Genomic DNA, 21,140 nt, shown 5'->3' with positions numbered 1-21,140 from the left:
TCTTTGGAAAAGCAAAGCACAGAACAAACCAAATGTGTGACATTATGCTTGGAGGGCACTTAGTTATGTCAACCCTACAGTAACTCCCAACAGCATACAAGGATTCTTGGTCTACAGTTTTAGAACTGTCATGTAGATCATAGGAATGGATGGACTGTCTTCCATAATTCAGATGCTTTTTCTGTCACAAGTGCACAGGAATCCTCAAATATAAAGCTGTGGTTAATTTTATGTACTAAACAAACATCCAAACAAGGGAAGAACTGTAACAAAACAAATCGAAGGTAGAGCTTTAACATAGGGTCATTTGCTACCCAAATTCATTTAACAAGTATTTACTAAGTGTATTCTACATGAAAGGCCCTGCACTAGGTGGCCATTCTAGTCGACTTCCCACTCTTGGATGAATGTTTAGAGTCAACATGGCTGGAAAAATTCAATAAGATTACAATAAATTGCCCAAATTATTGTTTCTTTTAAAACAACTTTTGATTTACAAAGATTCACATACACACCCAGAACATGTAATGATGGGTGACCCAGAAAACCTGTTTCTCCTACTCATTAAAGTTACCAATTGTAAATAAAATCTTATTCAAAAAATTAAATTATAAAAGAACACTGATGTGATGTTGAACTAAGTAATAAGTATAAAAATACAGGTGAACCAAACACTGTCAGGGTCAGATAGCTTTAAACAAGTAGGTTTTGTTATCCTTTACCAATTTAAAATGAAACACTTGTACTTCATATTATGAATCACAGCATGTGGATTTAGCAAATATGTTACATAAAAGGAATTATTTCATAGCAGAACTGGGGTAAACTATGATGATGTAATCAATAGAATCCATCTCCTTTTTGAGATTAACTGGAGAAGCACAAATTTGGGCATTTAAAGAACTGTGACATTTTCACAACTTAATTTCATTCCTATTCATCTGAAATGGTAGTTCCATGCATGTTAACGTTTTTGTACATTACATTAATGCTTCTCTATGTGATGTTTAAGTTCAATGGAAAAATGCAAGTAGAAATACATAAATTAATGCTTCCAAATGGCATCATTTTCTTGATGTGGTTTCCTGATAACCCAGGAATAAGGAGTTCTACATCCCCAGCCAGAGATATCAGAGACTAGCTCTGTCTTGAATTGATGGTACTGAACAAACTGCTATGAGATGAGACCTGTCTTAGTCTTAGTGTTCCAAATTTTGCAGCTAAAGAATCTTCTTAATGGCTGGCATAAATGGCCCAGAAGAAAATTGTGCCGGAAAGCTAACAAACAAATGAAACCCCCGCAGCTCCACTGCACTGCTGAGTGGCCATCGGCAAAGGAAGGCAGAGCCCAGTGAATCTCTGTATGAGAACAATAAAAACTTCCCCATCAAACAGAAAAGCTCAGCCCACATATACTTCACAAGTAGACACAAACCTTGACTGTAAAAAGGGATTAGTGATTGGTGTTTAGAATACCCACACCAACCCTTACTACACAAGCCATACTGCAGGACTTCCACAACAATCTTTTACCCTCCTTTCTGCTTTGAAGTCAGGATAAATGCATCCAGTGAAGAAGTAAATGGCTAGAAAATACTTGACAGCTGATAGTATTATATTGTGTGCAACTATACAAATTCTGATTGAATTAAATCTCTTAAAGTAAAACCTGCACACATCACTTTTAGTCTGTAAAAGGTTCTTCTTGGTTATGAGTCCAAATTCTGGATTATAAAAAGATTTCATTGGAAAGCTATATATTAATTTATTTATATACTTATATAATTATTCATTCATTCATTCTTCATTCACATATTTTCCTTTAACAAATATCCTAATATTACTACCGAGTGTTAGTCACTAAGAAAGGACTGCTCGTAGATACAGTTCTGCCTCATGGAGCTTATGTAGTGATGGGGTGAGGGATGGGCGGAAAGACGTTAAGATAATTGGGTACACCCTAATCGTACTTAACACTTGATAAGTGTTGTAAGAAAAGAGTAAGATTTCAGGAAAAGCAGAATGGGAAGACCAACTGAAGATCACGGAAGAAGGTAAAATCCCGTGCACTCCTACCAGAGCCTTCTTGGTTGGTCTGTAGCATAATCAGGTAGAAAGACCGAAGAAGCAAAACCAAGCCACAGCTTTGCCACAAAGTAAGTCAATGCTATTTCTGATGCTGTTTTCTTGTCTGTAAAATGGGATGAGGTTAGCACCTGTATTACCTACTTCACCAGGTTGATCATCAGGTTTGATGATGGAGAGGACAAAATACTTGACGCAGCAATTCATAAACTGCAAAATGTCATAAAACCCTTAGGGAGCTGTCATCTCCCTAAGTTACACCTGAACATGTAGCACAAAATAACTTAAAACATTCTAAATGGCCAATAAGCATCATTTATTTATGCCATCTCAGACATTAGGTTGTGCAAAATCCAATGATGAATCCCTATGGCTTTACTTGTAAAATCTGGGAAGTTATATATATGTAAAAAAGCAGATTTGCACCATCAATTCAAACCAACTGTGTGCAACACACCATAACACCCCTGAGTGCAGAATAAGCTCAAGCAAGAAGTTGTTCACTACAGGATAATGCATGTAAGATCCAGCTTTTAAGAGATGTAGCAACATAAGCTTTACAACCTCCCTGAGGGGAAAGACAAAAAGCACTCTTTGTGCTCTCCATACCATTCCTTCTAATATTAAATACAAACCTCCCTTCATAAAGAGCATATTATGTAAGGTATTATTCTCATCCATCTCTGAAGTTCATTATATGCTTTCTTATCAGTGCCCTAGCATTGATAAATGATCATAACTTATGCATGAAACATATTGCCAGTGAAAAGTAATGTCCTCAATAAACAGCCTTACCTCAGAAACGCAGCAACCTGGAACCAAATGCCAACACACTCTGTGGGCCTTACCCCTGGAGTGCCTTCCTTGGTAAGCAGTTTTCCAACCCCAACCGGGTCAGAGAAACACTTTTTCCTTTCTGCTGAGTCATCCCCTGGCTCACTTTGCAATAAGAGCATTAGCACATTTCCAACCTTTAAAATGCTAATAACAATTCATATGCAGATTCTGAATATAACCTGTGCCTCTCTAGAAGAAATCAGCAAAGGATAGCTTTCTAACATGTGCTTATGTGGCTTTGATCATCTTTACCTCCATATTCTCTGTAGATATCACTTTGTGATAGCACTTTGAAATCAACTCTGTGGGCATGCTTGGGGCATCTGGGAAGCCTGCAACTGAATTACTGACTGTTAAGTAATGTGCCTAAAGCTAGATGTTCCCACACAGAGACCTGGAAACAAGAACCTGAAACTCCCAATACAATTACACTGTTTTCATCATACTACCTGGACTCCTGAGATTCAGCTCCCCTGTCTGAAAACCTAGCAAGGTGTAGGACCCTGGATAACCTGTCAACATTCATTAATGGCAAAGCAACCTCTAGATTCTGAAACTTGGGAAGGGGGAATTGATTATGTGATCAAAATACGCCAAAAAGCTGAATTCTCCAGACCTCTGACATCAACTCACTTTAACCGAGAGCAACCCCTCCTCTTCCCCACTCTTCTGAAAATGGCAAACACAAATCAACAGTGCAGAAGTTTGTGTGTGTGTGTGCGTGCGTGTTCATGCATGGTTTTGTGCATGAGTAAGGCTATAAGCATCTTAAGGAGACAGAGCTCCAGAGCTGCTGCTTGAGATGGGCTAGAACTATGTTCTTATCTATCATATTTATTTTACACCCAGACATTTTTTAAAACATGGATTTTATAAGAAGAATGCAACAAATGGGAAAGGAATACAATACAACTAGCATAATGGATGAACATATATATCTCATCATAACTAAGGGTATACATACTATTACTGAAAAGAAAATCTAAAAAAAAGAAAACCAATAATTTCTAATTTATATGCATGAAGTCAGAAAAACTAATCCTGTAGTTACATTTTCATCATTATTGAGTTAATTTTAATGGACTAGTATAAAGTAATAACAAAGCACATAATAAATCATAGAAATCAGTATTAACACTACTAGACTTTGAATCTAATTTTGTATCTTCAATTCTTTATAGTTAAGTATGTACAGTTTCTGCTCTGAATTAACAAATCAAACAATGGTTTAGTCTAATTCAAATTAAAGAAAAGAGCTCATATAAATATTTTAAATAGCTTTTATTTTTAATTTATTCATTAAAGAGTTATAGAACTATGTAATTATCACTCATTAAAATGCTGATTTTTAATTATATTTTACAATTGTTTTATATATTAATATTTCCTTATGTTTCCCATGTTTTCAAAAATTTTTCTCCGTTTACTGATCCCTCCATCTATCTATTCAACATGTTTATCATACCCCAGGACCAATCCTAAGGACCAGAATGGAACTTGCACGTTTTACAAATTATACCAAGAATTTTTGGCAGGCAGTGTTCATTCACATATACTATCTCACTTAAAGAAATATTCAAATCTCAATAAAAAATTAACCATGCATAATTTTAACAGATTATCTGAAACTTTAAAGCAAGGACTAAGGGAAACAAGGGAAGCTCTATAAAACAAAATGGTGTTTCACTGCTGTCAAGCCAGCTAATTTTTTTTTTTAAGTGCATGAAAAGAAAAATTGGAAGATTACGGAAAAAATGGAAATGTGGTATATTTCCATTATCCATGCAACAAATTTTATCAATAATAGTGTTAAATGTTAATGTACTCAAATTTAAATTATTACATTGTTTCTACAAAACATCTATTAGAATAGGTGATCACATATACGTGATACATACAAGCATAATGTATTCATTTATTTGTTTATTTGAAGTCAAAGGCATTCTCTGTAGGTATCATCTATAGGCATTACCAGTAGATAAAGACTGTGCTTTCCAATTATTTAAAGAGAAAAGTAACAGCACTACTATCGTGCCATATGTTATTGCTCTTTACAGTCACCCCCAAAAGCTCACAGACAAGCACACATCTTTTCCACCTTGAGTTATATATATCTTATATAACTTTATATCAAATATTAGTGAACTTTAATTTATTTCACTAAATACATGCTTCCAAAAATATATCTATGAAAACTTGAGAGGAAAATTTCAAAGAACAACACCCCATAATCATTTAACCTTAATTTTCTTACAAATTTTGCTTTTCTACCACAAAGTCCTCACTCTTTTATATAAATTTACATCTTGATCAAAATTTTCATCTTAAACCATTTCTCAAATCATGTCAATCACCTGCTCAAACACATTTCCAGGCTCCTGATTTCTAAAAAATTAGCATCTGAAATCCTTGGCATGGAGGAGAAGAGCCTAGGTGAACAACAGTCTGTCCTACTTTTCCAATTTCACCTTCGCATCTCCCCGTCACAATCTATCCTGCTTATCTATCCATCCATATCTGTGCCATTTTCTTCCTGAACCCAGAACATCCTTCTTCATCTATGCCAGTCAAAATTCTCTTCCCCTACTCAGCCAACTTAAATATAATTTCTTTCATGAAGCTTTCCACGTCAGAAGTAATTTCAGTCTCTCATGACCCTCTCCGTCCCTCCTTCCCTCTCCTTCTCCCCCCCTCTCCTCTCCTGCTTCCTCTCTCTCCCTCTCTGTCTCTGTTTCTCCTCCCTCCCTCCCTCTCTTCTGTGCTCTCATTTCTTTCGTTCCTCTGATGGAACTTACCACAACCTACTTTTTGTTACAAGTTGACATAGCTCCTCTAATAGCTACAATGCCCTTAAAGCAGCACCATTTCTTATTTAGTTTCATAAAATAACAACACCTAGTTTCGTGTGACTACTAAGGTGATAAGAAAGCTCACAAATAGAATTATTTTTAAGCAACCTAATTGAGTGATGGCTCTAACCTTAAGCTCACACATTCTCTATTCTTTCCCTATAAAATGTAACCTCTAAAATGATTACTTAACCATTGCTATATTAGAAGTTCCTTTAATAATACTTATCTGAAACTTTAAAGCTTGAGGAAGTATAGAGTCCTCAGTATGTTTTCTCTTTCAATAGACATCCAATATAATATTTTTGACATAACAATCCACTAAATATTCAATTAACTTCTGTACAAAATTGTCTTATAGAATGTGAAGTTTCCAACTGAGAAAATCATAGATCACAAGAAGTAGATCTTGAATATAATAACTTGTTCCCTTAACATCATAAAACATACCTTTTGGATAGAATTATGTTTTAAAAATTACAAAAAGGTAAAATATATGTAATGTTAATTTTTAATGTAATATATGTAAAGTCATATTCCAGCTGTTTCTTGCTAAAAAGTTTTATTATTATAACGCCCTGCATATGAATGTGCTAAGTAATAGACATTGAAAGAAAGGTACATTATTTTAAAATCATACCTTAACAATTTTAAACCTTGAGGTGAAGAGTGAAAATTATTTCGTGAAGTCAAAATTTCTTCTGTATATATTTTTAGTAGCATTTATTTAGCAGTATATATTTTTTTGAATATATCTTGTTTAAAAGTCTACTTAAAATAATACTTTTAGTTTATGTCTAAATATCTCTATTTCCATAACTTGTTGAAATGTTCCTTAAAATACTGTCCACAAAATAACCTTCTTCAAAAATCTGAAGCACTGGTTTTAAATACAAAGACCCCAAAATTACACTCCATACCACTTGGATTAGAATCCCTTGGAGCAAAAACCTGGGAATATGCATTAAAACAAGTTTGAAGACATGACCCTGATGTACACCAGACTTGGGAAATCTTTCCAGTTTATCTGAAACCATGCCTCATAATATGCTCAATGTTACATTTCGAAAGAAAAGTTGCGAAGTGATTTCTTCCAAAAAATAGTTTCTGCATGCTCATTCTTACAATTTCTGAAGTGTCACTCAACAGAAAAGTAAACCTGTTTCCAAATCCTATGGTATTTCAGCTCAATTTACAGAAGAAAGGGGTCGTTTTTCTCCCCATTCCCACTTGTCCCGAAGTTTCCTGAGCAAAAGCCCGTGACACCCATTTAGCGCCTCGGGACAAGGGCCTCCACCTTCCACAGATCAGAATACTGAACTCCGTCGGCACTAACTGAGCCCTAAGCGACACCGGGCCCCAAGCCTTGAACTCTCCTGGCCGAGCGCGTTAGCACCTCCGACAGCAACTGGCGGAGCAGGGTTCCAGGTGGCACTGCCCGCAAGCCTCCCCTTAGAAGTGCCGCAGAAACCAAAGGGCACGCACCAGACACACCCTGGGATACCCAGAACACCGCCCCTCCTCCTCCCCAGCCACCTGCATCTCTTTCCAAAGGACAACAAAGGCTTACTTAGCCTGTGAGCCTCCCCCACTGCACGCCTCTTCCCCCGCGCCCCAGCGCCTGTTGCTAAGCAGGCGAGCGGGCACTTGGGAAGCCTCAGGACAGGCGACAGCGCGCCGAGGAGCTGGAGCACGGGGGCGGCAGCGAAAGCGGTCGCTGGGCCGGCCCAGGACCCCTTCCTTCCGCAGGAAAGATGCGCCCTCCGCGCGGCTCCGACGCCGCGACGCCCCTCGCGCACCCCGGCGGGTAGAGGCAGCCGCGCTGGCAGGAGGCAGGCACCCAGGAGCGCCGCTCCTTCTGCGGGCCCGGAGGAGAAGGCCTTTGGCCCAGCTCTGTGGACGCCGGTGGGCTCAGACACAGGGGCAGGGGCTCGGGGGCAGCCCTGGCAGGGCGGCACTCACCATGTTGACTTCGGAAACCATGTCTATGCTGGCGATGTCGATGTTCATCCCCACGCAGACCGGGGGACCTGCAGGAAGCGCAAGACACGGTGATCGGCTAGGCTTGGGCAGGGCACGCGAGCGGCTCTGAGGCTTGGGGGGCTGCCCCGGAGAGGGCACGGGCCAAGGGCCCCCACCCCCACCCGCCGCAGCTCCGCGGAGCGGCCCCAGCCTCCTCCTCCGCCCAGGCCGCCGGCGCGGCGGTCCCGGCTCCCGCAGCGGCCGCGCACAGCCCGCTTACCCCCGAAGTCGGGTCTCAGGCGAATGTCGTAGCCTTTCAACAGCTTGTCCACCGTCTCCTTCACAAAGGACATGTTGCCGGGGTCGTTCACGCTGGGGGAGGGGGCGAGGGGCACAGAGAGCAGGGTCAGGCGGCGGCGCAGCCCCGGGCGCCCGGCGCGCACACCCGCGCGCCCTGCCCGCTGCCCGGCCCGCCGCCTTCAGCCCGCCGCGACCCTACCTCTGGGCGCAGCACACCACCGCCACCAGCACCGGGGCCGAGAAGATGCCGAGAAGCCTTCCTCCCGCAAAGCCCCACATCCCTCCGCCGCGCCCCGGCACGGGGGAGGGGGCGCCCCGCCGCCGTCGCGACCCGCAGCCGACTTCCTCCTGCTGCCACCACCGCCGCCGCCGCCGCGCTGGCCCGGAGCGGAGGAGGCGCAGGGGGGAGGGGAGGGGAGGAGCGGCGCGGGCGGCGCGGGCGGCGCGGGAGCGCAGGAGGGCGGGGCGGCCGGCGAGCAGGGGGGCGGCGGGCGAGCCGGGGGCGGAGCCCGCCCGCCGGGCCCCGGCCCTCCCCGCGCCCGCCGGGCCCCCGCCCTCTCGGTCCCCCGCCGGCGACTGCCGTGCGGGACCCGGAACCCGGCTGGGGGGCGGCCGCGGAGCCCGCGTCCCCGTTGTCCCGGCGGCCCGTTGAGAGGAGGGGACCGGCGGCGACGGCGATGCGGGCCGCAGCGGCGAAGGAGCCTCCATCCGCTCCCACCAGCCCCTCTGCGGGCCCGAGCCCCTCTCTGCGACCCCCGCCCCGCTGCGGCGCAGGCCGAGAGCCGCGTGCTCAGCCCGCGCCCTCGCCCGCCGACTGCGCGCTGCGGCGTCCGGAAGGCGACTGCTGGGCCTCGGGAAGCCCCTACCTCACCTGCGGGACTCGGAGCCTCGGGTCCCCAAGGTCCAGCAGAGCCAGATGGGCAGCAAGAAAGCCGGGAGCCCGGAGCACATGGCGCCGCTCCTGCGACCTAACCTGGGTGGGATCCGCTCTCCCCTACAGTCACAGAATTCCAACAGCTACGCGGGGATCCCCGCCCCTACCTCCACCCACGGGCTTTCCTGCCCGACCCACCGTCCAGCCCCTTGCATGGCGGCCCGATTAATTATTTAAGCCAGAGAAGGCCAGTTAAAAAAAACTCTTCCACTCACCTCACCCCTAAACATTTCGTGTGAACCCTATGTTCTCCCAGCTCACATTAATATATTTATAATGAATATTAAAGACAGGCCTGAATATGCGCATTTAATCATCAGTGAGTTGGAATCCGAATCAGACGTGGAGACCCAGGACTGTCAGTCTAGGAATAGGAAAAACAGAGTGCCTTTTATGTGGCAGCCTGGAGCTGTCCATGGTCCTTAACAGAAGGCGAGGAACCTTGTTTTCCCTCTGACAGGCTCCATCCTTCGGTTCTCACGTGTTGGCCAAGGAACAAACCGATCTACACCACAGTCCACCCTACCCTGTGTCTCACTATCACGTAGTACTCCACTAACGGGGACTCAACTAACCCATAGCCATAGGTTATATATTTCTCTTTAGTGAATGATTCTCAGTAAAGTTTCTCTGTGTCTCAGACTTCTGATACTGGGGAAGGCAATCATACAATCCCACTTGTGGTCAACCAGCGAAACCTATGAATCAACTTTTGTAATCTATGGACGGTTATTCCCAGACTTAATGAATGGTTGATAATAGATAACTGCTTCTCTGTTTGACTTGTTTTTTTCCTATAAAGCTTAAGGTTTTCTTTTCTATTGCTGAGTTTTAATATTGGCAAATATCTAAATCTAGACCTCAAGTGGCATACTTTTCTGCATTAATTTTAAATATCATTGCCCTTTTTAAAAAGTAAGCAATTTTATTTTTGGAACAGAAAATGTGACCACAGAACCTGAAAGGTTGATATTAAGCTAGGCTAGGAGATAAATATAGCTCCCTAATTATTTTCTGGAAAAGTCTATTCACAACTACTTTGTATTCTGTGTCCTGTGAATGTTCAGTGCAATTATCAGGAAAATGAGATCTGTGTACTCATTCCTTCCCCTCCACATTCATGTCTCAGTCTGTTTCTCCTATTTGCATGCCCATCTTTTAGAGAAATGCTGTTCTGGGCATCACAGCTATAGAAAATAAACAATGAGAATAAAGTGTTATAGTGAAGCCAACAGATCTTCTATTTTTATATGCTCTAAAATTCAAAAAAACATACTACAAGTATTATTGTCCAACCATGTATCACCTCAGATTTGGCTTCAAACAGCATTTGAAGCTCTTGTCCTTATACTTTATCCCGGTGGCCACTTCAGCACAACATCCAGAACAACCAGTGCATGCCCACATTGCTTATCCCTTGCATTCCAGTTGACGGTGACGTCCAATGCCACAGGACCTGTTCACTACTCACAAAAGTGCACTTGGAAATGTGGGAGAGCCCGCCATCCATGAGGATGAAAGGCGGCAAATGGATGGTGGAAGCCAATGGATAAATGAGTCTCCCTTTTTTGTCCCCTAAGAAATGTCCTGAAATGCAATAATAGCTGTTATGTGCTCCTTCTCCCGCCATGCCTCAGCCCCTTTTCCTCTTATACTTCTTTTTCATCGGTATTACATACTCTAGTAAAGCAGTAGCACTTTAATTTGGCCTCATAATATGTTTTCTGGGGAACCCAGGCTAAGTCATCAACTGGCAAATCATTAAACATGTCACCTAGAATGTAGTCTTTTTATACATGAAGGCAAAATCAAAGAGAAACATTGTGGGTGAGTATACACTGGTGTAATCAAGATAAATGGGACGATAAAGCTCATCACTGTCACTGCCTAGCTTGCACCTATATAAGCAAGGAAGACTGGACATGTGGAGCTGTCTCAGCTCCCCCAACACAGACAGCTATTGTGGAGAGTTGTTTAAGCACTGAGCCCCAAGCACCCCTAGCCTTCCCCTCATTGTCTTGTCAGGATTCTTGAAACCAAGAATATTTCCATACTTTACTAGATGGTGCTAATGTATTAGCTAGATCAGTAGGAAATTTACTGATTCAATTCTTACTCATATTTATTTTCTACCGAAAGAGAAAAAGGCTCCAGGAGTACCACAGTGTGTAAATTTTCATGCCGGAAGTAAAAGGAGATGAATGCCACTTTGTTCATATTAAAGTGGTTGTAAACAGGCTAGAATAATATTTATGAGCCCTTAAGGTAGGAAGAAAGAAGGGAAAAAGCTAGTGAAGAGCATCATGTGACCACTTTGCCTAGTCCGTGTTTGTGCCTTTTGGCTGGCCCAGATGCTTTTCACCAAGCTGCGTTTTGTTCGTCGTAACTGATCAGACTTGTAGAGTATCAACTTGTCTTTTTAAACATTATGAAATTTCTGACAATACATTTTAAAACTGTTTAGAAAATAATCAATTTGAGGTACAACATATGAAGTGAAATGTATAGTTAGATGAGTCTTGACAAATGTACAAACCATTGTACATTTCTATCACCCACCCAAATTCTCTCTCTACACTTTAACTTCCATGCCATTCCCAGTTAAAGATAAGGACTGACCTAAGCTCTGTCATTATAGACCATATTTGGGTTTTTTTTTTGCCTGTTCTAGTCTCCCATGTTAAGTGGAATTATGCAGTAGATGTTATTTTATGTCTGGCTTCTTTCCTTCAGTATAATGTTTATGACACCTATACAGGTTGTTGGCAGACCCATCATTTGTTTCTTTTTACTGCTGAATGGTATTCCATTGTGTGGTTATTACATAATTTGTTTATCCATTCATCTGTTGATAGACTTTTCTAGTTTGGGTTATTATAAATAAAAAGTCATGTATAGGTCTTTGTATAGACATATAGATTAACTTCTCTTGGGTAAATACCAAGGAGTGGAGTGGCTAAATCTTACGGTAAGTGTATGTTTAGCTTTATAAGGAACTTCCAAAATATTTTCCAAAGTAATTGGAGGATTTTACATTTCACCAGCAATGTATGAGAATTATAGCTGTTCATTCAATCTCTGTCCATCCTAATGGATGTAGAGTGATATTTCACTGTGGTTTTAATTTGCATTTGCCTGACGATGTGTAAATATGTAAGTATCTTTCATTTGCATATTGAACATATCTTCATTCTAAATATATAAGGTTTTTACCATTTTTATATTACATTCTTAGTCTTTTTGATTGAGCTGTAAGAGTTCTTTATATATTCCAGATACAAGTCATTTGTCAGATGTGTAATGTGAATATTTCTACCAGTCTGTGCATTTGTTGTTACATTTCTTTGATAGTGTCCTTCAAAGAAAGGAAAAATTTAAGTGAAGTTCAATTTATTGCCTTTCTCTTTTATGGTTCAGACTTTGGTATTCTACCTAGGAAACGTTTGCCTTTAAAAATTTCAGGTTTTCTCTGTATTTTCTTTAAGAAGTCAGCCTTGACATTTAGACTTGTGATACACATAGAGCTAATTTTTATGGATGATATGAGTCAAGGGTCCTTTCTTCCATATGGATGTTCAATTGTGTGATGTGTTGAAAATATTATCTTTTCTCTCACTGAGTTAAACTCACATTTTTGTTGAAAAGCAATTGATCGTATGTGTGTAAATGAATTTTTATACTCTATTTACTCTGTTTCATTGACCTATATGTGTGTCCTTTCACCAACTCCATACTGTTTTGATTAATATAGCTATAAAGTAAACATTGAAATCAGATATCATACATAATTCATTCAACTTTGCTCTTCTTCTTCAAAATAGTTTTTGACTACTTGACATCTTTGTATTTTCATAGATATTTTAGAATGATCTTTTCAATTTCTATGAAGAAGGCTCAGGTGATTTTAATTTGTACTATGTAAAATATGTAGATGAATTTAGGGAAAATTGAGATCTTAACAAAGCTGAATCTTCCAATCTATGAAAACTCTATATTATCTCTCCACTTATTTAGAACATCTTTAATTTTTTAAGAAATATTAGTAGTAGTAGCCCATGTTTGAAATCAGAGTCAAAGCATTGTGCAGCCATGTTCTGATGGTGGTTGGTATAATGATGCCGTCAGGGCTTCAAAAGGTGAGGAGAGTGTCCAGGTATGGGGCTGCCCTGTGTGAGGGCTGAGGCCCCAGCAGGATAAGAAGGGCATCATGCACACAGTGAGTCAGCCTGGGGTAGGGAGCTGGAGCCCAAGCACAGTGTTAGGCTGGTATCCCCACAGGTGGGCACACGCAAGGTGAGAAGAGGATGTGGGCATCCACATGCCTCCGCCTGTCGCTGGAACTCAGAAGAGTAAGGAAGTCTCCACATGATGAGTCTCACTAGAGCTTTATTACTTTCAATCTTGTCAAATAATATGCTTTGTGTTTCACTTATTTTTCTTTACCATTGGTCTGTCTTGCATTTTATTGATTTTTGCTTTTTCCCTAATCATTTCTTCCTTTCTTTGGGTTTACTTTGCTCTTCTTTTTCTAGTTTCTGAAAATGAAAACTTAGATAATTGATTTTACATCTTCTTTTCTAATATGAGCTGTTAAAGCCATATATTTTTCAGCATAGTGGTATTCCAAAAGTTTTAATATGTTTTATTTTCATTTTTATTTCATGCATAGATTCTTTTCAATTTTCATTTGATTTCTTCTGTAACCATTGGGTATTTACAAGTATGTTATTTAATTTACAAATATTGGGCCTTTTCCAGATACCATCTGATTATTCATTTCTAATTTAATTCTCTTGTGATCAGAGAACATACTTTCTATGGTTTTGAAACATTCAGGATTGTTGTGTCTTTCTCATGAATTACCTTGTACAGTATTTGTACTGTCCCTCTTTAATACTGCTAACATTCCTCACCTGAAGTCGGCTTTGTTTCAGTTTAAAATAAGTACTCTAGTTTTGGAATGACTATTTTTCCTTTTATTTCTACCCACTTGTGTGCTTATAGCTAAAATTTGCTCCTTCTGGATTTCATTTACTCAGCCCATGCTTCTTTAGTAAGTATGCCACTCTCTGCCTTTTAATTGGAGCATCTATATCAAAGCTGTCCAATAAAATATAATGTAAGCCAAACAAAAAAATGTTTTACTATCTAGTAATCAAATTAAAAAGTAAAAGGAAATAGGTGGTAGTAAATTAAAAAGTAAACGGAAATAATTTTGGTAATATTTTTTATTTAATCCAGTACACTCCAAATATTGTATTTCAACCAGCAATCAATATAAAACAATTAATGAAATGTTTTTAAATATTATGTATTTAAAATCTGGTGTTTTCTTCAATCCACCTAAGAGTATTTCGGGTGTTCTATAGCCACAAATGGCTAGTAGCTACCATTTTGGACAGTGTAAGTCTAAACTCTATAAAATGCGATTGTGAAACGGTTGAGTTCAAGTCTAATAGCGCTTTGTTTTCTATTTGTCCCATTTGTTCATTACCACTTTCTACCTTTCCTGCCTTTTAAAAACTCAATTATTTTTGAGCATTCAATTCTATCTTCACTGTAGGTTTATTAATTATACCTTTTTGTTTTCTTATTTAGAGTTTACAACATTCATTTTCATGTAGCCAATCATCAAATGCTGTCATACCGCTGAATGTTTAATGCAAGAACCTGACCACGGTGCAATTCCACCACCCCCAAAGTGTGTGGTATTTTCCTATATTTTACTTTTCCAAACCTTATAGATATCACAACACATTGTTACTACTATAAATGTCTTTTAAGAGTTATTTTTAAAACAAAATAATTATTTTGTATTTGCCTACATATTTTGTTTCTAGCATTCTTTATTCCTTTGTTCAAATCTGCTTCCACATATCATTTTTCTTTTGCCTAAAGAACTTATTACATAAGGTTATTCTAGTGCATGCCTGCTAGTAACAAATTCTTTTAGCTTTTGTTTATCTGAACATCCTTAGTTTGTCTACGTTATCTTATCACTGAGTAAAAACGTTGCCTGCTTTCAGATCACTAGACCTTGTCTGAGAGTAATGATCATTTAATTTTTGGTTGGGACTACTTTGTAACCTACAAAATTCTAAATTCACAGTTTTGTTTTGTTTTGTTTTTAGCAGTTTAAAAATATACCATTGTTGTTTGGGCTTACATATTTCTTATGTACATAATATCTTTGTATACACCTTTTGATTGCTTTTAAGATGTTTTTCTTCTATCAATGTTTATCAGCACTTTTGTTATGTTCCTAGATGTGTTATAATTTTGTTCATTCTTGAGGACTCACTGAGCTTTCAGATCTGTATATTTATAGCTTTCATCAAAGTTAGCTAATATTTAAAAAATATTTTTTCTCCTCTCCCTGTAACTCCAGCTGCACATGTGCTTATCACTTTGGTATAGTCTCATAGATCACTGAAGCCCTTTATTTATTCAGTCTATTTTGCCATTGTGCTTTAGTTTGGATAACTTATATTGTTATTATATGTTTTACTTTATTTATAAATGCTCTTCTTTTCTTCTGCAGTGTCTTTAATCTGCCTTTAGTCATGTCCAATAACACAATCATTTCAGAAATTTTATTTCAGCTTTCAGAGTTCTATTTGCTTCTGTTTTTATATATTCCATTTTTGCTGTATCATGTTCATTTTTCCTTTAAACGATCAAGCTAATTAGTAGTAATCTTTTAACAATTTCTTATCTGCTTATTTAATCATCTCTTTCATTTCTAGGACTATTTTTAATAAGTTGTTCTTTTTTTCTAGTTATGTATCACATTTTCATGATTCTTAGGATGTTAATTCTTGTTAGACACATTGTGAATTTTATGCTGCATTTTTGTTATCTTCTTTTAAAGAGTGTTGGACTTTGTTCTGACATTTAAGTTACCTGCTGATCATTTTGGCTTTTTCAAGAGTGGTTTAAAAGCTTTGTTCAAGGAAGTCTAAAATAGTCTTTAATCAAGGCTAGTTTGGGCATACTATTAAGGCATTACCTTTCTGGAGTACCTGTTAAATGTCCTAGGTATTCAACTATGACCTTTCATTCTGGCTGGTTAGAACTTGAATAGTTCCCAGTCCTTGAAACCTTTGAAAATCAAACAGATTATAGGTCTTTGCTAAGTTTTTATTTAGGCTTGTAGATTCTCAGCCTATGCATGTACAACTTGGCACTCACTACCACATGTGAGGGGACCCAGAGGTCTGGAGTTCCTTCTTTGCATAGTGTGCTCCTTTCCCATCCTGTATTCTGCAAATATAAGTTGCTGCAGTGCTCAGAACTCCATTCTCTATCTTCTCAACCAGTGACCCTGCCATGTCCCGCTTGAGTTTCCTGTCACTACACTGTGTTCCCTAAAGGTCTCCAGGTGAAAAACAAGGTCATTCAAAAGGATCAAAGTACTCTACTGCCTATTGTTTAATGTCTAAATTTAGTTGCTTCATATATTTTGGTCAGCTTTTCTAATTGTTTATGGTGGGAGCTCAGACACATTTACTTCATTATTGCCAGAAGTCTCATACTGATTTTGATTTTAGGAAAACAATAATTGGAAATAAAACCATCATTACTCTTAGGACAGGCCTAGTGATCTGAAACAACCAATGCTCTTATCTCAGTGATAAGAACACTTCACCACATAACATTGTGTAGTTGGTTCACTAAATACGAAATAAGTTTATTAGCAAAATAGGTTTACAAATCCTACCAGGTACATTTACACCTATGATAAAATCCCAATCAGAGATGCTATTTTAAAATTTTTGTTCCTGGAGCAGCAGCTCCTGAAGTGTCAATGGGAAGAGGGGGAAAACTGTGACAAGACTGCAAAAGTAACCTGCTGCACTTTCTAATTAACCGAAAAAACAGAAAACAATATTTGCCCTGAAAAAAACAAAATATATATTGCCAGTGATAAAACAAAACATTTTTTAGCCAATAAACATTACAGTTTATCATTGTCCTCATTGACCTGGAACCTTTTACTACCTAAGATTAGCAGAAGTATTCTCCTTACACTAGAGATTCCAGGTGGAAAGATTATAAACTAGTGATGATATAATGTGCCTTTCGGAGATATTACTTTAGAGCATAACCTAACAATGGCTTTAAAACTTATCAAACATTTGTCTTTTTCGAAAGTACCATTGATGTCCTCATATGAATCACCTTCCTAGCCTGGACTGTGTAACAAAGTTGACTGGATGTGGGACGGTGGCCACATATTCACTAGTTTAAATTGGGTGCACTGGGGACATAGGTAAAGTTAAGAACTGTTTTAATGTGTGAGACCAGAAAAAAACAGGAAATTGGTACAGTTTTAACTGTTCAACAGCAAAGCAGGATTCCATTTCAATTAAAAGTATTAATTAAAGCCACAGGTAAAAATATAGAAATATACAATGCATGATTTCAATACCTCTGAACTTTTGAGTAGTCCCTTTAGTTTCAAAGGAAAATCCTCTAGAATTTATTGCCATATATATGTTAACATGTATTGTATATGTTATATAATATATATTAAATATGAATACATACTATGTTAATATATGTAAATTATAAACACAATTTCAACATTCTTTACTATTATATAATAAAGATTAATAAATTGTGAAATTATAAAGAACATAGACTAAGTTATATTCTCAATATACATACATAAAAAACATTTTATACAAAGAACATAAACTATGTTTATCGGTTTCATAATTTATAACATTTATTATATAATTGTATAGATGTTGAAATCCACAGATTATTTATAATTTAAACAAAATATGTATCTATATTCTCTAAATTTTTAATTAGGGGCAAACCTGAGGGTGTTTTGTTTCCAGCTTCTCTCTTCTCTTAACACTTAAGCATCCATGTAAGTGATTAATTTTTGAGAACTACCTTATCCTTGACATTCTTTCACCAAATATATCAAAGAATAATGTGAGCGGAAAACAGTTCTTGACTTGTAATATACAGGAATAACAAAGGCTGTGTAAGACCTCCAAGAGAGCATCTCCTTCCCTGAGATGAGAAGAGGAGACAGAAGCAGTGCAGGGCCAAACTGAGAAAGAGCCGGGGGCCCCTGTAGGGGAGCCTGAGCAATGGGACGCTACCAAGGGACACACAGGGAAGACTTACCCCATGGGCCCTGTACGAAGGACCTGGGAACTCCCAGACCTGTCCCTGAAGGCGGCCACTTATCTGCCCGGAAAAGTTACGGGGCAGCGATGGGGGAAGGAGGGACCAGCTTTCTTCAGCCAGATCAGCTGCATCTAACCTGCTGGGTACCAGGGTACCAAACATCACAGCCATCTACACTTCTTCACTTGTGTCCCTGACCATCAGTTGAATGAATCACAAAGCCACAAAAATGCCCAAGTTAAATAGCAGCCCTGTTTGTCAGCTGAAGATTCAAGTACAATGTGCTGTGTAAATGATTAATAACATCAAAGAGAGAGATGTAAGTGGAAGACAGATCATACTCCTCTTGCACAAAGGACTTCCACACTCAACATAGTAATGGGATGGGTATGGCTCCCAGATAGCCAAATAGTTGTACATGTTATTAAATCTCATATTCTATGTAACTTGCTTTGATTCTTTAAGATGATATTTTTAGATTTACCACTTCTAAAAAATGTAGCCCCTTTGCATGTACATAAGCATGCACATATAATGTGTCATATCAAGGGCAATGTGCAACCTCACGTTTACTAAATACTGACCGATTCCTTTCCAAATTGCTCTATCAATTTGCAACCACAATTCCAGGGATCAGTTCTCTTTGATCTGTTTACTCACCAATTCACTGCAATCCAAGACTTACATTTTGCCATCTGACATAAAAAGAAATATTAGTATGTTAATAATTTTCAATTTCCTGATATCTGTTCATATTTATTGGTGACTTGTCTCTGTTTTTACCCTCAACAAGGACAAACATTTTCTTTTTTTATTGAATTATGAGAAATTATGGATTGTTATGTGCTAGTTTTTTTTTACAAATGCTTTATGTACTAAGAATGTCTACCTCCCTCCTTTCTTATGTTACAATTCATGTTCCTTTTATTTTTCCTTATTCACAGGTTTTCGCAACTAACACCACAAGCTTTTTTTAGAATATTTTCTTCCAGTTAAAAACATGTACAATATGGCGAATGGAATATTATTCAGCCATAAGAAGAAAACAAATTCTACCATTTGCAACAACATGGATGGAGCTAGAGGGTATTATGCTCCGTGAAATAAGCCAGGAGGAGAAAGACAAGTATCAAATAATTTCACTCATATGTGGAGCATAACAACAAAGCAAAACTGTAGGAGCAAACCAGCCGAGAATCACAGACTCCAAGAAGGGACAAACAGTTACCAAAGGGAAGTGGGTGGGGAGAGGGGAAGGGAGGAAGGGAGAAGGGGATTGAGGGGCACTATAATTAGCACTCACAACATAGGTCCGTCTCGGGGAAGGCAGTATAGCACAAAGACAGTGAGTGACTCTATAGCATTTGACTATGCTGATGGACAGTGATTGCAGAGGGATGGGGGGGACTTGATAATACGGGTGAATGTTGAAACCACAATGTTGCTCATGTGAAACCTTCATAAGATTGTGTATTAATGATACCTTAATTTTAAAAAATATCCTGTACTCATTAGCAGTGAATCTCACCCCCATTACCCACTGGCTCCTCAAACCCCTCTCAGCCATGAGTTCACCCAGTATATTTTTTGAGTGACCATTGGAGGTGTATAGGAAAACCATTGACTATATACGAAAATTTGAAGTCCAGAACTTCATGAATTTTTCTTTTAGTTCTAAACATTTTTACAATACTTTGATATTTTAGGCAAATACAACATCTGAAATGAGACATGTGCACTCTTTTTCAATTGTTATATGTCATATTCATTTAGCTCTGTTCATTGAATTGCCTTAAATTTTCAGAATAATGTTAAAGATCAGTAATAACTGTAGACAATTTTGTCAGCCCTCTTCATGGATTACTTGGTAATTTGTTCACCACCAAATATAAAACAGTAAATACATTAGTTCCTCATATTAAGACCAGATTTATATAATAAATGAAAGAATAGACGTTATTTAACATACTAGGAAAGTATAATTCAAATTTCACTATGTATTTTCCTTTTTTTATTAACTATGGTGACTCTTGAATTTTATTTTTGATTATCAGGTTATATAAAGATTATATGATTACCTTCACTGCCTTGTAAATTTACATATTTTTACATATTAAACCACAACACAATTTCATGTATCTGTGCCAGTTCATTGATTAAAAAATTAGATTATTGTCTTTACTTTTTACTTTTTTATCTTAAAAGATATACTGGACTGATATGTCATTTATATTCTTCTTTGATTTCCTAATTAATTATTTATATTTTATTTTTATTAATTCTTTCTTGTATTCATGGCTTTCAGTATGCAACAGTACACTGTGACTGTCAATTTTATTTTATCTCTGACTAAAAATACTTTTCAAATTTCTGAGTGACATTTACTTTGCTTTCTTATTTAAATTTTTTTAAATTACAGTATTGTTATTATATACCATATTTTCTGCAGTGGAATCAGAAAATTTATTCAATATTTTCCTGTTATTTCCAATTTACTAGTGGGTCACAATATAACAACAACTGTAATCTCTCAGAAGAGTTTAGAGAGGAGTTTGTAATGGTCGTGAGTAGATTTATGTAACTGTTATCAGAGTCAACACACACAAGAGGTCCAGCACGAAGATCTAGTGGGTCACCCTTTTATAGCGACAGCCACTTCCTCCCCTCTCTGCAACCCCTGGAAACCATTCATCTGTTCCCAGCTCTTTAATTTCAGGAACATTATATAAATGACATCAAACTGAGACAGGCTTTTCCTTCACTCAGCACAATGCATTGAGAGCAACCCAAATACATTCCTCTTTACTGCTGAGTAATATTTCAAGGTATGGATTACCACAGTTTTAATTATTTAATTACCACAGTTTTAATCATTTGCTTATTGAGGTGACATTTTGGTTTCTCCCAATTTTTTGCTATGACAAATTAAGCTGCTGTGAGCATTCTTGAACAGGTTTTATGTGGACATATGTTTTCATTTCTTAGTTATCAATGCCCAGGTGTGAAATTGCTAGATCGTAAGT

The 21,140-nt window shown here is 38.6% G+C and overlaps 1 protein-coding gene across 2 annotated transcripts in view; it reads right to left on the bottom strand.

Annotated features, from left to right (window-relative positions):
* GABRB3 (gamma-aminobutyric acid type A receptor subunit beta3) overlaps positions 1–9,041 on the bottom strand; it is a 241,130-nt gene extending 232,089 nt beyond the window's left edge. Inside the window, exons 1-3 of one of the 2 annotated variants that reach the window (XM_036919047.2) lie at positions 8,905–9,041; positions 8,014–8,105; positions 7,734–7,801 (exon numbers count right to left, since the gene is read on the bottom strand). In XM_036919047.2, coding sequence (XP_036774942.1) covers positions 7,734–7,801; positions 8,014–8,105; positions 8,905–8,984 — 240 coding nt within the window. In that variant the 5' untranslated portion in view covers positions 8,985–9,041. Of the gene's footprint in view, positions 1–7,733; positions 7,802–8,013; positions 8,106–8,232; positions 8,421–8,904 lie in introns of those variants that run through there. The other variant, XM_036919046.2, reaches the window with a different exon arrangement.
* Between the last annotated feature and the right edge of the window lie 12,099 nt (positions 9,042–21,140).

The sequence above is a fragment of the Manis pentadactyla genome, chromosome 18, assembly GCF_030020395.1.
Source record: "Manis pentadactyla isolate mManPen7 chromosome 18, mManPen7.hap1, whole genome shotgun sequence".
NCBI lineage: Eukaryota > Metazoa > Chordata > Mammalia > Pholidota > Manidae > Manis > Manis pentadactyla.
This window is presented reverse-complemented; position numbering and strand designations above follow the sequence as displayed.